The sequence below is a fragment of the Budorcas taxicolor genome, chromosome 5, assembly GCF_023091745.1.
Source record: "Budorcas taxicolor isolate Tak-1 chromosome 5, Takin1.1, whole genome shotgun sequence".
Lineage (NCBI taxonomy): Eukaryota > Metazoa > Chordata > Mammalia > Artiodactyla > Bovidae > Budorcas > Budorcas taxicolor.
In genome coordinates, this window is record NC_068914.1 from 46,589,899 (window position 1) to 46,608,209 (window position 18,311).

At 37.3% G+C, this 18,311-nt stretch overlaps 1 protein-coding gene across 2 annotated transcripts in view; it reads left to right on the forward strand.

The window, feature by feature from the left end:
* The window catches only part of TBC1D15 (TBC1 domain family member 15), a 71,512-nt gene that overhangs the window by 32,589 nt on the left and 20,612 nt on the right, over positions 1-18,311 (forward strand). For both annotated transcript variants that reach the window (XM_052639596.1, XM_052639594.1), the window contains 5 exons: positions 2,918-3,020; positions 4,394-4,591; positions 6,010-6,138; positions 7,118-7,221; positions 8,791-8,885. In XM_052639596.1, coding sequence (XP_052495556.1) covers positions 2,918-3,020; positions 4,394-4,591; positions 6,010-6,138; positions 7,118-7,221; positions 8,791-8,885 — 629 coding nt within the window. The remainder of the gene's footprint in view (positions 1-2,917; positions 3,021-4,393; positions 4,592-6,009; positions 6,139-7,117; positions 7,222-8,790; positions 8,886-18,311) is intronic.

The window sequence follows — 18,311 nt, forward strand, 5'->3', positions numbered from 1 at the left end:
CTAATACTCCCTGCAATGAATTAACGGCTTTAACCATACAGGTGAAAGGAAATTGCAAATTTGCTAGTGAGATAAAGGCTGGGGCAGCTATGCACATTTCCTTCTTTCAGTTTTATCAAGTGGATCAGTCAGCACAAAATAGGCCAGCTTCTTGAGACTTAACTAGCTTCTCAACTAGTTTTCTTAACTACTGGGATAAACAAATTGTCTTATTCGTTGACGTTTTTTACTGTTTAGCTTATCAGCATTTAAAACATCGTATTTAGTGGGATCAAAGAATGAGCCACAGAAACATTTTTGTTATTTTTCTGGAACCAAGTTGGTTGCTAGGATGTCAGTGAAGGTTATTGGTTCTGTTAAAATTATTTTACATATTGGGCCATTTAAAAATTAATACGTAAATATCCAAGCAGTGAAATATTTCCTTAAAAAGCCAAATTGGTTGTATCATAACACCAGCCATTTACGAGGTTAGGTTCTTGACCCTTATATATTCTCTTTGTGAGATACAGTTATGTGTGTGTGTGTGTGTATTCATACATACATATGTACACATTGGTTTAGTTGCTGTTGTGTCTGACTCTTTTGTGACTCCATGGACTGTAGCCCACCAGTCTCCTCTGTCCATGGGATTTCTCAGCGAAGAATACTGGAGTGGGTTGCCGTTTCCTTCTCCAGGGGATCTTCCTCAGCCAAGGATTGAACTGCGTCTTCTGCATTAGCAGGCATATTCTTTACCACTGAGCCCTCAGAGAAGCCTATATATAAATTATATAAATAGGATTAAACTATACTGTTTTGCTGTGAATATTCTGTACCTTTTTATTAACCTTTTCTGCTTTGTATCTTTTGCAATATTATTTATTTAGCTTTCCATATTGATCTCCGTAGCAATATAAAATAGTTACTGTTTCATCTCAGTGTGCAAACATTCTTCAGCTGTTGTAATTTCTGAAATCTGAAGTCTTTGAGAGAGGCTCAGTCCAAAATACTTCTGAATTTTCAGTAATTATACATCTATAGTTATGATGTTAGACAGTGGTTTTCTTTAAGCCCTTTAGTAGGATCTTATAGAATTGCTGATGTTAGCATCCTTAAAAGTTCTATCTTACTGCTGCAGTGAGGTTTTGAAAGTCTTAAATAACGTTATGAGTGAGCAACTTCCAAGAATCTATAATACCCCAGAATTTGTAAATAAAATAATTAACCCCTCAGATTCAGTCAGTATGGTAATCTGGCAGGTGGAAATGTGACAGTATTTTGGAATGCCAGGCCTCCTTCTGGTGAGCTCTGCAGTTGTTCAACAGCATATCACCTGTCCTCTTACTGATGTGCTTGAAAAAAATGCTTTGTTGATTTCTTTAGGGGCAAACAAGTATAATGTGACTTCCTCTAGCCCCTCACCACAGAGCATTAGTTATTAAAAAAATTAAAGAAATTCTTCCTTTTATAAAAGTATCTGTGGTTGGTTGTTGGTTGAGCAGTCATTTCTTCTTCGCATCTCCGGTCTTGTGACCATAGTTTTATATCTGGAGCCAAATAGTTGGCTGGGCACAGATAACTGAAGGTTGCATATGTATTCCCCTTCAACATGCATAAGCCAGTGTTTTTACTTTCATGATCACTTATTTGTAGTTAAAGAAAAAAGTTGATTTAAACTATTTTTAGAGACAAATAAAACATAGTGCCAGCACCACTGTGTTAGGAAAAAATACGTTCCTGTATTAATTATTTTCTTTTTCTGATGCTACATTTACAAGTTGACCTATCACTTAGAAATGCCTTGTGAGAATCCGTAGGTCTTCATGTTAAGCATAAACCACCCCTCAGGAGATATTCAGAAAAGTGATTAATGACAGTCGAACATTTAAAAGTGATTTTTTTCCCTACTTCAAATAACTCGACCTTAACTCTTTTAAAAAGCCAAGGGGCTTATTAAGCTGTTATTGTCTCTGAGGAGTGAGTTCTGACTAAGAATAAAATCTGTTTTGTATTTCATGTCCCCCTATCATTGCTGTTGCATCCTCTTATGTAAGAATTGAGAAGAGATAACTGATACTGAAGTTCTTATCTCAAGTTTTTATAATAAACTAGAAGTAGATAGCAGCAAAACAATGCATTTAATTTTTGGTTTTAAACACAAAAGTTGTGGATTTATTACAGCTGGCTTACTAACTTATGAAACTTTTGAATAGGAAAAAGACTGGCTAATTCATTTGTTTACTTCAAATTAGGTCTCTTTTTGGAAAGCATTTTGTTTATTCTGTAGTTACTAGGAAATGTGAAGAAAAACTTGTGTCCAGAGGTTAATGAGCAAGAACTAAAAATATACTGTTATGTGAACTGTACATTAATCCATGTGTGTTATGATAATGATTTGCATAATTTGCATAATTAATGATCTTTAACAGATAATCTTTTGTATCTTGTATTTTTAACATCTTATATTGAAATACTCCCAAGCTGTGAAGTGTCCATTTCAAAATATGACGTTTTCCTATAGTGTACATATTACATATACCAATGAATCTGGAAGTGTGCTTCAACTTTTTTTATAAGAGAAAATATATTCTTATAATAAGGGAAGATATATTTGTAAGGATTTTCTACTATATTCTAAACAAGAGTTTGGGTTTGGGTTTATTATAATTTAGTTCTCTTGGAATAAAATAAAATAGAAATACACTTCATCCTTTTTTATTTGTTAATTTAGTAGTTTCATGTAGTTTTGGAACTCACTTAAGATAGTTACTAAATATTTGCTAATATTGTATTGATGGGAAACTGTCCTGGAACTGGACATTTAAGGTTTTGTTGTTGTTGTTAAGGAAAAATAACTTTGCATTAGTAATTATTCAGGTATCACTGATACAGTGTGCTACTGTTTTCTACAAAGCTCTTTATTTTTTTATTACAGATCTCCACAGGACAAAAGAATACTTCTTGTGAATTGTCAGAATAAGAGTCTTTCACAGTCTTTTGAAAATCTTCTTGATGAACCAGCATATGGTATAATACAGGTATGTTTCTTAAGTCTCAGTTCAGTTCACTGGCTCAGACGTGTCCGACTCTTTGCGACCCCATGAATCATAGCACGCCAGACCTCCCTGTCCATCACCAACTCCCGGAGTTTACCCAAACTCATATCTACCAAGTCGGTGATGGCATCCAGCCATCTCATCCTCTGTCTATTTTGTATTAATCTGTTAGTCTGACCCCATTATTTTATATACATGATACCTCTTACTTTCTTAAAGATTATACAGAATGAGGCACATGTCTGTCTGTGTGTAAACTTTATGGAACTATTCTCTGTAATTTTATAGAAATAGTATGTATCATACTATAGAGATAGTATGTATCATACTATAGAGATAGTATGTATCATACTATAGAGATAGTATGTATCATCTGGTTTGAGTTTTTATTTTCCATTTAAGTAGGTTCATTTGAGATCAGGTTAGTCTAATTCCTCTTCAAGTATTTGAGTATATCCTTGAATTTGGCTAAAAAGCACAGGCAGAATTAAAGATAATTTTTCACTCAGATTTCTATGTAAACTTAATGGCATTTTTGTTGACTCATTTGTTTATTCACTCATTCATTCAGCAAATGTTTAAGTGCTTACTTTGTCCTAGATGTTCTGACGATAAAGTGGGGATTTTTTAGGAAGGAGGACAGGAGAGCTCTTGAATGCTGATTAAAATAAAAACTGAGGGAACAGTTTTTCTTATTAGGAAAAATATTCATTTTGAAGATAGACCTTTAAGAAGTAGCTGTTTTTGCTGAATATGAATAAGCAGCAGTTTGGGATTTAGAAATAACTTTAGCAGTAGAAAAACTTTTTTTTTTACTGTTTTCTAGGACAGCACTGTCCAGAACAAATTACTGTTACTGGCATGAGTTACCCGTATATAAATTATGTCAGCTAATATTTAAATATTGTGAGTGTTTAAACTTAGCTGTCAGATATTTTGTATTACATTAGTGTGGTAGTGCGCACTTTAAGAAGTATTTTTTTTTTTTGTGAAGGCAGGACTGATAGACAGAAGAAAGCTGTTGTGGGCCATTCATCAGTGGAAAGTAAGCACTGCATATATTTCTGGTGTATGCAGATTGAATGAAGCCTGCAAATCATTTGTTTATCTGCAATTCAATCAGTAGCGTTAGCTTGTCATTTAATACACTACTTTAACCAAATGAAAAAATTGGCTTAGAAAATTTAAATTTTTCTTCCCAGAAAGAAATAAAATTTTAAAATAATCTTAGAATACTATTTTAGTTCTGATTTCCCTCCCTCTTTTAAAAAACTTTGCCCTTATGCTAATCTTATGAGGTATTTTTATTGTTTATTTGAGTTAATTGTGCCAATATTTTTCTTCTTACTACATAGAAAATTAAAAAGGATCCTTATACAGCAACTATGGTAGGATTTTCCAGAGTCACAAACTACATTTTTGATAGTTTAAGAGGCAGTGATCCTTCCGTACATCAGCGACCACCTTCAGAGATGGCAGATTTTCTTAGTGATGCTATTCCAGGTTTAAAAATAAATCAACAAGAAGAACCAGGATTTGAAGTCATCACAAAGGTGAGTGGAGTTTATGTTAATATAGCTCTCGTATTTTAGCAGGAGAAATGCTTTTTAACGGTACAGAAATGCATTTCTATAGAAATATAGAAATTGGATGAACAATAGAAACTCAGTTTTGGTCATACCTGGCTTCTCTCTCACAGTCCTTTCTTATAACTTTTTGCTAACGTAAAAATTCAGGCTTGTCCTGCCACCAGATTCTTGGTTGTTTCTTCACCAGCTATACTGCTTTCCTTTTCTATTCATCAGTGTTGGATCTCTTTTCTTTGATTACTTTTTGATAATAATGAATAGGTCGTTCTTTTCATTGAGTGCATAGTGAAGTCGCTCAGTTGTGTCTGACTCTCTGTGACCCCGTGGACTGTAGCCTACCGGCTCCATCATCCATGGGATTTTCCAAGCAAGAAACTGGAGTGGGTTGCCATTTCCTTCTTCAGGAGATCTTCCCAACGTAGGGATTGAACCCAGGTCTCCTGTGTTGTAGGCAGACGCTGTACCATCTGAGCCACCAGGGAAGTCCACTGAGTGCATAGGAGTGAGTAAATAGTAAGCCTTGCATGTTGCCCATAGTTCTGTTCCAGGGTTTTGTTTCCCAGGTACTCTACACAGGCAGCTAATCAGGACACTACTCTTGGGCTTTCATTCTTATGTGAATATTTTCGTTTTAAGTAAGATGAATTTTGGCTTTGAGTTATGTCAGATCTTTACGTTTGCTCAACAAGACTTCTGAATTTGTTACAATTCTAGGCTCCACACAGAACATTATGAAATATCAAAATTATAGTACTTAATGAAGAAGGAAATGGCAACCCACTCCAGTACTCTTGTGTGGAGAATCTCATGGACAGAGGAGCCTGGTGGGCTACAATCTATGGGGTTGCAAAGTCTTGGATACAACTGAGCAACTAACACAGCCACACTCTTAAAGAACTTATCTTACAAATGGCATTTAAAAATTACCGACATTAATTGAATAAAAAACTGTATAAAATGCAACGTGAAGCTAATGAATCATGAATCAGTTCTGAGAGCTACCAATTTTAGTTTGGAAGAAACTTTAATTTTAGAATATGAATGGAATAGTACTCTCTTTTTTAAATAATATAGCATACCATTTAGTTTGAAGGGTTTGTTTTAGAATTTATATGTTGAATGTTCTATACTTAGGTAATTGAAACCCAAAGTAGCAAATGTTTTCCTGTTTCTGAATTTATCACTCAGTTATTTGTGTGTTTAGTAGGAGGGAAAAATGTATGTAGTGTTATTGTAATTTCTAAACTAAAGATTGGAAACTAAGGGAAAATATTAGAAATGTTAGAACTTATGTGTGAGTAATAGTACTTTAGTTTTAGTTGCTATATACTTTGATTTCATTTCACTTGTTAAAGGTGTACTTTTTGCTTATCTTATTTTAGATTGATTTGGGTGAAAGACCTGTTGTTCAAAGGAGAGAGCCAGTATCATTGGAAGAATGGACTAAGAATGTTGATTCTGAAGGAAGAATTTTAAATGTAGATAATATGAAGCAGATGATATTTAGAGGGGTAATTACTTTAGTATTTTAAATTGTTGGTATTTGAGTTTTCTTTTTTCTTTGAAATGTTGGAGAGATGAACTCCATTTTGATGAATGATATCTTCAAATCCCTATAGGACAGAGTGAGGTGCTTGTGATGTCCTTGGGGGCTGGGTTGGAGGGATATACTGTTAAGCCTGTGGAAAGGCACTCTTTCTTACTTGGAAGCTCTGTGGTGGTATGAAGGAGGTGGTGTGTTTCTCTGTGGTAGCTCCCTTTTCCAGTAAGGTTTGGGTTTAGGAAGTCTAATCAGTTCCGCTGTCAGCTATATAGTCTTCTGTATACTCTTCATTGTTTATGTTTTCTGGCAGCTGCTTACATCTTCAGAATCTCAAAGTCAAAAACAAGGTAGTATTCACTGAACTGAGCTATTTTCATATATATACGCACCTTGGAGATGTTGTGGGTTTGGTTCTAGACTGCTGCAGTAAAGTGAATATTGTAGATAAGCAGGTCACTCAAATTTTTTGATTTCTCAGTGCATATAAAAATTACGCTTGTGCTGTGTACTGTATTTGTTGATTAATTGTTCAGCAGTGTCATGTCTAAGGAAAAATGTACATATTTTAATTAAAAAATAGAAAACAAAAAGATTTAATAACAGTAACATCAGAGATCACTGATCACAAATCACCATAACAAATAATAATGAAACAGCTTGAAATATTGCAAGAACTACCAAATTGCAACTCAGGACATGACATGACAAACGCTGTTAAAAAATTATTGCAAAGATAGATTTGTTTGATACAGGCTTGTCACAGATGTTTAATTGAATTTAAAAATGCAATATTTGAGAAATGCAGTGAAACAAAGTGCAGTAAAATGAGATATGCCTGAATAAAACTCTCTCTTAATCATTAGCTTTTCTGTTTATATGAAAGTTTTGTAAGATAAGATACTGCATTCATTTTTTACAAGTGTGTTTAATATGCATATATTCTTCAGGGACTTAGTCATGCATTGAGAAAACAAGCATGGAAATTTCTTCTGGGTTATTTTCCTTGGGACAGTACCAAAGAGGAAAGAACTCAGTTACAAAAACAAAAGACGTAAGTAATGGTCTTTTGTATGCTTACTAAAGAAACCCATGTAACTTAACCATATAAAGTGTAATATACTAGGATATGGGAATATGTTCTTATTTTCATTTTTTTAATTTAAACATTATGAGTGCAGTGCTGCTGCTGCTGCTAAGTCGCTTCAGTCCTGTCCAATCTGGGCAACCCTGTAGACAGCAGCCCATCAGGCTCCCCTGTCCCTGGGATTCTCCAGGCAAGAACATTGGAATGGGTTGCCATTTCCTTCTCCAGTGCATGAAAGTGAAAGTGAAGTCTCAGAGTCGTGTATGACTCTTAGCGACCCCATGTACTGGAGTGGGTTGCCATTGCCTTCTCTGTTATGAGTGCAGTAGTTAATTTCAAACCAGAAATGCTTATCAAAGAGATTTTATTGCAGTTACATTGGTGAATATATTGAAAGATGGTTAAAAAAATTCTAGTTCCTTTGTATCTACATTTAAAAAATACTTACAGATTTTTAAATATATCTTATTTATCTTGATTCATTTTTATAGTTTATTACGAAATTATGAAATGGTTCATAAGAGTATTTGCTGTTTAGGTTAATTACCTTTAAATTATTTTCCTGGTGCTCTTATAAACTGGTCTTTGATTCTTTTTTTGGGAAAGTGTGTTTCTGTTTTTAAGCAATTAGTTAGACTTAAAAAGAAACACAGACCAACTGTCCAGTTTTACTTATTCCCAGTTCGTCAGTCTAACCTTTAATTTAAAGCTCATTTTCAGTCATGTATATATTCAAACTCACAGTCCTTTCTCATCTCAATATGTTTGCCAGAACTTCTTAGACATTTTCACATCAACAAATTTCTGCAGTAAACTGGTTGGAAAATGGCACTCTTATGTTACATTAAAGAGAAAAGAAATTTTTTTTTTCCTTAGGTTTATATTGGGTTGGCCAAAAAGTTATATTGGGTTGGCCAAAAAGTTATATTGGGTTGGCCAAACAAACTTTTTGGCCAACCGAATATTTGTCATTATTCAGAAACTCTAGTGGTTATAAAGTATTTAATGACAGAAATAAGTTTAGGTCTGATTTAAGGATTTAAATAATGTTTCCTTAAAATCTCATGTAAATTATTCACGTAGTTTAAACAAAGCTTATGACCTAAGGTTATTTTATTTTTCCTTTGTTTTTACTAATTTATCATAACTTTAAACATTTCACCGTCATTTGTAAATTTATATCTCACTAGCATGGCAACCCACTCCAGTACTCTTGCCTGGCAAATCCCATGGATGGAGGAGCCTGGTAGGCTGCAGTCCATGGGGTCACTAGGAGTTGGACATGACTGAGTGACTTCACTTTCACTTTTCACTTTCATGCATTGGAGAAGGAAATGGCAACCCACTTCAGTGTTCTTGCCTGGAGAATCCCAGGGACGGGGGAGCCTGGTGGGCTGCTGTCTATGGGGTCGCACAGAGTTGGACACGACTGAAGCGACTTAGCAGCAGCAGCATCATAAATGCTTTAATACATTAAAATTTTTTTTTAGGTGTTCAAGTAACTTTTTTTTTTTGGTGTAAAATTGTTTTTTGTAGTGATGAATACTTCAGAATGAAACTGCAGTGGAAATCTGTCAGCGAGGAACAAGAGAAAAGAAATTCGAGGTTAAGAGATTATAGAAGTCTTATCGGTAATTTTTTCTTAATTTTGGAAATGTTTGAAAGAGTTGCATGGAAGTTTTGATGAGATTTAAGAAATGAAAGTATATAGTAAGAGTTAGGGCCCAAATAAAAAGTCAGAGGCTTGTGGCAAAGACTCTTGCCTTGAAAATACCTCAAACCTCCTAGGACAGCCTTCAGAGTATGATTTAGGTGCTCTTTCTAGCTGCAAGCCTCTTTCTGGCTCTCTAGCCCTCTGAGGAAACTAACATTGTTGTGAATTTGGGCCAGATAATAAGGTCATAAAGCTGTGTCTCAGAGAGACAAGATGGAGTAGAGGATGCAAAACTTACCTTTCCCCCAAACACATCAAAAATCTACGCGTGGAACAATTTTCACTGAAAAGTACCTGGAGACTGGCGAAGAGACCCCTACACAGTCAAAGCTGAGAGAAAGATATACATGATACTGATTAGGAAAGGAAGACAGGTGACGAGGTTGGGACTTGCGTCGCTGGGAGAGGACTCGGGAAATTACATGGGTAGAGGTCCTCCTTGGGGAATGAGTGGGTTGAGCCACATACTGGGTACCACAGTCATGGGGTCCAGCCCATGAAATGAGCCCCCTTGGCTGGTGGGAGGGCGAGTGGGCCTAACAGGAGGCCTGTAGGAAGCCTGAACTCTGCTCTTGAGGAGAGTGCACATACTTACCTGAGGCAGAGTGGAGAGGGTGGATCGAAAGCTGCGGGAGTAGCTGGTGGGCTTCCCATAACCACCCTTGCACGTCCTGGCCTGAGCTAAACAGACACTCTATAGCCCTGCTTGCGTGATAGGCTGTGAGATATAGAAGCAACTCAGGCCTGAAGCAGCATATGAGCAGGGTGGGGGCACCCATTACAGGCAGAATATGAGAAGCAGTCTGGATCAGTGACCTTTGCAGGACCCATAGCCCATGCCCCAACACTTGGAGTGCCCACACTAGCCCCTCTTGTTCTAGCAGTGTTCCCACTGGGAGAGGTGTATAGGGTACACACTTAGAGGGAAGAGGACCCGCTCAGATTGACCCCTGGGACACATGAGAAGATGCTCCAGGAATCTGAGTCCTGAACCTGTCCCAGAAAGGGAGATGACAGCAGAGGGTCAGCCAGCCAGCTCATACCCAGCTCTGGCCCTAGCCCCTCCATCTTGAGCCACACCTCCTACCAAGGTGATAGCTACCATCATGCTCTCAGGGAAAACATGAGCTGTGTTCAGGATGAATCCAGCTTTCCCTCCAAAGCCATGGGCACATGCTGACTGTATAGGGATTTCCCCACATAATGATACCCATAAGCTGTTCCTCTATGAAATTAGGTAAAAGTTAAACAAAACAAGAAGACAGAGGAATTTGTTTCAATTGAAAGAGTAGGAGAAAACCCCTGAAAAAACAGCTAATGAAACAGAAATAAGCAGTTGACCAGATAAAGAAGTCAAAGCGTTTTTATGAGTAATAACACCGAAAATAGAAAAAAGAACTGAAAAATACAGACTGAAATGAAAAACACACTATAAGGAATTAATAGTAGACTGTATGATACAGAGCGCATAAATGGTCTGGAAGATAGAATAATGGAAATCATCTAACCAGAACAGCAAAAAGAAAAAAAAAAAGAACAGTGTAAGGGACCACTGGGACAACATGAACTATACTAACATTTGCATTATGGGAATCCCAGAAGGCGGGGGGGTGGGGGGGTTAAAAAATGTATGACATTTTCTACAAAACTAGAACAGATAATCCTAAAATTAATAATGTAACTGCAGAAGACCCCCAAAATGCAAAAGTAATCTTGAGACAAAAAAAAAAAAAGCTGGAGGTATTATGCTTTCTTGACTTCAGACTATACTACAAAGCTACAGTTACGGAAACAGCATGGTACTGAAACAAAAACATACATAGGTCCCAATGGGACAGAATAGAGAGTCCAGAGGCAAACTCACATACTTACGGTTATTTAATCTACAACAAAGGAAAGAATATATAATGCAGAAAAAATAGCCTTTTCATGAAATGATGCTGGGAAAACTGAAGAGCTGGGTATAAAACAGATTAGAACATTTCCTCACACCGAATATAAAAGTGTAAACTAAAAATGGATTAAATACCTAAATGTGAGGTGTGAAACCATAAAATTCCTAGAAGAGAACATAGGCAGAGTACTCTTTGATGTAAATCATAGCATTGTTTTTTTTGGATTTGTCTCCTAAGGCAAAGGAAACTAAAGCAAAAGTAACCAAATGGAACTAATGAAAACTTAAAAGCTATTTCATGGCAAAAGAAACCATTGACAAAATGAAAGACAGCCTGCTTGCTGGATGGGAGAAAATATTTGTAAATGATAGGACCTTTAAGTGGTTAGCACCCAAAAATACATAAATGGCTCAAAAAATCAATTAAAAAATGGACAGAAGACCTGAATAGATACTTTCCAACGAAGACATCCAGATGGCCAACAGCCACATGAGAAGATGCTCAACAGTGCTAACCAGTAGAGAAATGCAAATCAAAACCACAGATAATACCTCATACCTGACAGAAGGCTATCATTTAAAAAGACGACAGATAACTAATGTTGGTGATATGATTAAAAAGGAATCCTTGTACACTCTTGATGGGAAATGTAAGTTGGTGCAGCCACTATAAAAAACAGTATGGAGGGCCTTCAAAATAGTAAAAATAGTACTACAGTTCAGTCGCTCAGTTGTGTCCGACTCTTTGTAACCCCATGAACTGCAGTATGCCAGGCCTCCCTGTCCATCACCAACTCCCGGAGTTCACCCAAACTCATGTACATCGAGTTGGTGATGCCATCCAGCCATCTCATCCTCTGTTGTCCCCTTTTCCTCCTGCCCCCAACCCCTCCCACCATCAGAGTCTTTTTGAATGAGTCAACTCTTCGCATGAGGTGGCCAAAGTATGGGAGTTTCAGCTTCAGCATCAGTCCTTCCATTGAACACCCAAGACTGATCTCCTTTAGAATGGACTGGTTGGATCTCCTTGCAGTCCAAGGGACTCTCAAGAGTCTTCTCCAAACCACAGTTCAAATGCATCAATTCTTCAGCACTCAGCTTTCTTCACAGTCCAACTCTCACATCCGTACATGACCACTGGAAAAACCATAGCCTTGACTAGACAGACCTTTGTTGGCAAAATAATGTCTCTGCTTTTCAATATGCCATCTAGGTTGGTCATAACTTTCCTTCCAAGGAGTAAGCGTCTTTTAATTTCATGGCTGCAGTCACCATCTGCAGTGATTTTGGAGCCCAAAAAGATAAAGTCAGCCACTGTTTCCACTGTTTCCCCATCTATTTGCCATAAAGTGATGGGACCAGATGCCATGATCTTTGTTTTCTGAATGTTGAGCTTTAAGCCAACTTTTTCACTGTCTTTCACTTTCATCACGAGGCTCTTTAGTTCCTCTTCACTTTCTGCCATAAGGGGGGTGAAATCTGCCTATCTGAGGTTATTGATATTTCTCCCAGCAATCTTGATTCTAGCCTGTGCTTCTTCCAGCCCAGCATTTCTCATGATGTATTCTGCATATAAGTTAAATAAGCAGGGTGACAATATACAGCCTTGACGTACTCCTTTCCCTATTGGGAATCAGTCTGTTGTTCCATGTCCAGTTCTAACTGTTGCTTCCGGACCTGCATATAGGTTTCTCAAGAGCAGGTCAGGTGGTTTGGTATTCCCATCTCTTGAAGAATTTTCCAGTTTATTGTGATCCACACAGTCAAAGGCTTTGACATAGTCAATAAAGCAGAAATAGATGTTTTTCTGGAACTCTCTTGCTTTTTTGATGATTCAGCAGATGTTGGCAATCTGATCTCTGGATCCTCTGCCTTTTCTAAAACCAGCTTGAACATCTGGAAGTCCATGGTTCACGTATTGCTGAAGCCTGGCTTGGAGAATTTTGAGCATTAGTTTACTAGTGTGTGAGATGAGTGCAATTGTTCAGTAGTTTGAGCATTCTTTGGCATTGCCTTTCTTTGGGATTGGAATGAAAACTGACCTTACTCAGCCATAAAAAAAAATGAAATTCTCTTATTTGTAACAGTGTGGCTGGACCTAGAGAGTATTATGTATGGTGAAATAAGAGAAAGATGAAAGATGAATAATCTGTTATCAGTTATATATGAAATATTTAAAAATACAGTGAACCAAATATATATGAGAAGACAGAAACAGAATAATAGATGTAGAAAACAAACTCGTGGTTATCAGTGGGAAGAGGGAAGAGGGATGGGCCAAGATAGGGGTAGAATGTTAAGAGATACACACTACTATGTATAAGATAGTTACACAAAGGGATATATTGTACAGTACAAAGAAATGTAGCTGTTATTCTGTAGTAACTTTAAATGGAGTATAATATATAAAAATATTATCACTATGTTACATACCTGAAACTAATATAATACTGTAAGTCAATTGTAGTTTAAAAAAGAAATCAGAATGGAAAATATATTAAAATGTGTGTTTAATATTCTTGGTTGTCTCTTCCAATAGGAATATGAGTGCAGCCAGTATAAGTACTAATATATTTCGAGTTCCAAAACATGAATTAAAGAAATGTTTAACTTTATTTGCTTGTTAATTTCATTAAAAAATAATCGTATTCCTCCTTACAGAAATACCTTGTTTATTGTAGAAAAATTAGAAACTATAGATGAGCCTAAGAGAATGAAATAAAAATCTTTGTTTCTGTCATTCAAAGAAAACAGCAATGGTTAAGAGGCTTTGGCTTATATCCTTCAAGACCTTCTTTAAATATACATATATTTTATTTTTTGTTCAAATAAATGATTCCAGATAGTAAATCTTTATCAGTATTTAAGAACTGAATAACTTCATCTGGGAATATTTATTCTCTGAAGAAGAGATACTTGATAGAATTTTACATTAAAAGAATTAACCTTTACCAAATAGTTACCGGATTGTCTGGCTCTTATGATGAAGGCCAGGTTGGTATACGTTACTGAAGGTGTGCATAGTTACTGCTATACATGTTTACCTGACAAGTTCCATTCATAACTTCCATTTTACAGATAAGAAAACTGAAGCATTGAGAGCATAAATGGCTTGTCCAAAGTCATATAGTTAATAAGAGCAGTACCCAGTTTTAATGCTTACTGTTTCTTGCATGGCCTGTATATAATTTTAGGATAGTTTTTGTTAGTAGTGAAACTTACTTGTAAAATTCTTGCATTTGGTTTTGTGTACCTGTAGCTTTATAAATAAAGATTTGAGGGATGCTTTTGACCACCATGATCATCACTATCATCCCATGAAATAAAAATTTCTCTAAATCATAGTTAGGAATCCCAGCATAACAGATTGATTTGGCAGCTTTTGTAGACATAAAGATAAATGCTGAGATCTTTATTTGATTGAAAAAAATCTTTATTTTCCTGAAAAATAAATTAGACCGGAGGAAACCACATCCTTCCTCTGGTTAAGGCAGAAGTTTGGAGATTTGAGGAATGGGGTTATCTGAAGTTTCCACCTGAAGCCTCCTACTATTTTCTGTTTCAGTAGGGAAAATGATAATGTACTGTTCCTTCCTGCTTAGAAACATTGGGAGTGAAAGGGATCTTAGAGAAAAACGAACCCAGTGTTTTAAGCCCTTTCCTTCCACATGCCGTCCTTTCTTCCCTTTATCAAGCAGTAGCAGTGATGACTGATCTTGTCACTCTTTCCTGTGTCCTGTTTTCAGTTTCCATGAAATTGAAAGAAAAATTTAGATGTTTTAAATGCCTGTTATGTAATTTGAATTGAGGCAAAGTTTAGTGTAATTTTCTCATTTTTAGCAGATAATGAAATTGAAGTTCAGAAAAGGTTAGTAAATTATCTTAAGTCATCTATCTGGATCATTCTATAGCATAGATACTTTCATAATCAGATCTTTCAGCTATACTGTGCTTTTTACAAATACAAGTATATAATGCATTCATTTAAAAGCATTTTTTTTCCTGTTATACTTTTTCCCAAAAATATTCCTTAGGACTTTAGAAAAAATTACCAAAAGGTCTTTGTTGTTGTTTGTTATAAAGTTTCTGTAGTTACTATTTTTATAATTTATTTATTTTTGTCACACTGGGTCTTCAGTGCTGCATGTGGGCTCTGTCTAGCTGTGCAGAGTGGGGGCTCTTCTTTGTTGCGGTGTGCGGGCTTCTTACTGTGGTGGCTTGTCTGGTCGCTGAGTACAGGCTCTAGCTGGGCAGGCTTCAGTAGTTGCAGCTCTTGGGCTTCAGAGTGTGAACTTGGTAGATGTGGCATAGGGCTCAGCTGCTCTGCGGCATGTGGAATCCTCCTGGACCACAGATCGAAGCTGTATTCCTGTGAACCTGTGTTCCTGAATCGGAAAGCGGATTCATAACCACTTGACCACCAGGGAAGCCCTGAATTCTCTGTATTAAAAAAAAAATATGCAGATAAGCTGAGGGCTTGTGGATCATGCCAAGAAGGTGACTTTTATTTTAAATATGAAGAGGAACTGTTGAAGTATTTGAAGTAAAATCCTATTTATATTTTAAAGTCATTTTTTCTGCTGTATGTAAATTGGATTGAATCAAGATAAGAGTAGGAACAAGGAGACCACTTAGTAGGAATGACTCCAAAACAGAGATGGTGGCGGTGGAGATGTAGAGAGGTAGATTGATACAGGTTATATTTTGTGATAGAATTGGTAAGACTTTGTGAGAAATTAGGGATGGGACTATGTTTCTTGGCTTGAGAAATTGATCATTTGGTGGTGCTGCTTACTGAGATGCATGGAGTATCAGTTCAGTTCAGTCGCTCAGTCGTGTCTGACTCTTCGATCCCGTGGACTGCAGCACGCCAGGCTTCCCTGTCCATCACCAACTCCAAGAGCTTACTCAAACACATGTCCATTGAGTCGGTGATGCCATCCAACCATCTCATCCTCTGCGGTCCCCTTCTCCTCCCACCTTCAATCTTTCCCAGCATCAGGATCTTTTCAAATGAGTCACCTCTTCACATCAGGTGGCCAAAGTATTGGAGTTTCAGCTTCAACATCAGTCCTTCCAATGAACACCCAGGACTGATCTCCTTTAAGATGGACTGGTTGGATCTCCTTGCAGTCCAAGGGACTCTCAAGAGTCTTCTCCAACACCACAGTTCTTTGGCATGCAGCTTTCTTTATAGTCCAACCCTCACATCCATACATGACTACTGGAAAAACCATAGCTTTGACTAGACGGACCTTTGTTGGCAAAGTATAGTGTTGTTGTTGGCATGGAATTGTTGTTGGCATGGAGTATAGTGAAATTGAATTAGATGTTATGTATATATCTTAAGGTAGGACATACAAATGGAATGTCAAGTGGCAGTAATCTGCAGTAGTCTGGGTAGGTTATGTAAATTTGGTTATTATTAATGTAAATATCCATGGTAATAGATGATATCACCTAGGGAAAAAAGAGAGGCAGGAATACGGGTCTTTAGAGCATTGTTTCCTAACTTTGACTGCATATTAGAATTACCAGGGGTCTTTTTAGAAGTCATATTATTTTAGACAATCATACATTCATTTAACAAATACCTACTTAGTGCCTATTACTAGTGTGTGAGATGAGTACAATTATGGGGTAGTTTGAGCATTCTTTGGAATTGCCTTTATTTGGGATTGGAATGAAAACTGACCATTTCCAGTCCTGTGGCCACTACTGAGTTTTCTAAATTTGCTGGCGTATTGAGTGCAGCACTTTTACAGCATCATCTTTTAGGATTTGAAATAGCTCAACTATAATTCCATCACCTCCACTAGCTTTGTTTGTAGTGATGCTTCCTAAGGCCCACTTGACTTCACATTCCAGGATGTCTGGCTGTAGGTGAGTGAGCACACCATCATGTTTATCTGGGTTGTGAAGATCTTTTTTGTACAGCACCTCTTAATATCTTCTGCTTCTGTTAGGTCCATACCATTTCTGTCCTTTATTGAACCCATCTTTGCATGAAATGTTCCCTTGGTATCTCTAATTTTCTTGAAGAGATCTCTAGTCTTTCCCATTCTGTTGTTTTCCTCTATTTCTTTACATTGATGCTGACGAAGGCTTTCTTATCTCTCCTTGCTATTCTTTGGAACTCTGCATTCATATGGGTATATCTTTCCTTTTCTCCTTTGCTTTTTGCTTCTCTTCTTTTCACAGCTATTTGTACGGCCTCCTCAGACAGCCATTTTGTCTTTTTCCATTTCTTTTCCTTGGGGATGGTTTTGATCCCTGTCTCCTGTATAGTGTCACGAACCTCTGTCCATAGTTCATCAGGCACACTGTCTATGAGATCTAGTCCCTTAAATCTATTTCTCACTTCCACTGTGTAGTCATAAGGGATTTGATTTAGGTCATACCTGACCTAAATCACTTTTCTCCGCTTTCTTCAATTCCAGTCTGAATTTGGCAATAAGGAGTTCATGATCTGAGCCACAGTCAGCTCCCGGTCTTGTTTTTGCTGATTGTATAGAGCTTCTCTGTCTTTGACTGCAAAGAATGTAATCAATCTGATTTTGGTGTTGGCCATCTGGTGATGTCCATGTGTAGAGTTATGGCAGAAAGTGAAGAAGAACTAAAGAGCCTCTTGATGAAAGTGAAAGAGGAGAGTGAAAAAGTTGGCTTAAAGCTCAACATTCAGAAAACGAAGATCATGGCATCTGGTCCCATCACTTCATGGCAAATAGATGGGGAAACAGTGGAAACAGTGGCTGAGTTTATGTTTTTGAGCTTTAAAATCACTGCAGATGGTGATTGCAGCCATGAAATTAAAAGATGCTTACTCCTTTGGAAGGAAAGTTATGACCAACTTAGACAGAATATTAAAAAGCAGAGACATTACTTTGCCAACAAAGGTCCGTCTAGTCAAGGCTGTGGTTTTTTCAGTGGTCATGTATGGATGTGAGAGTTGGACTGTGAAGAAAGCTGAGCGCTGAAGAATTGAAGCTTTTGACCTGTGGTGTTGGAGAAGACTCTTGAGAGTCCCTTGGACTGCAAGGAGGTCCAACCAGTCCATCCTAAAGGAGATCAGTCTTGCGTGTTCGTTGGAAGGACTGATGTTGAAGCTGAAACGCCAATACTTTGGCCACCTCATGTGAAGAGCTGACTCATGATGCTGGGAAGGATTGGGGGCAGGAGGAGAAGTGGACAACAGAGGATGAGATGGTTGGATGGCATCACTGATTCAATGGACATGTGTTTGGGTGGACTCCAAGAGTTGGTGATGGACAGGGAGGCCTGGTGTGCTGCAGTTCATGGGGTCGCAGAGTCAGACACAACTGAACTGAACTGAGTGCCTAGTACATATATGAGGCTTTCCTCTGGGCTCTGGGAATTCACCAATGAAAAAACAGGCAAAATTCCTATGGGAAAGAGCAGGCAGTAAACAAGATAAGTAAGTAATATATG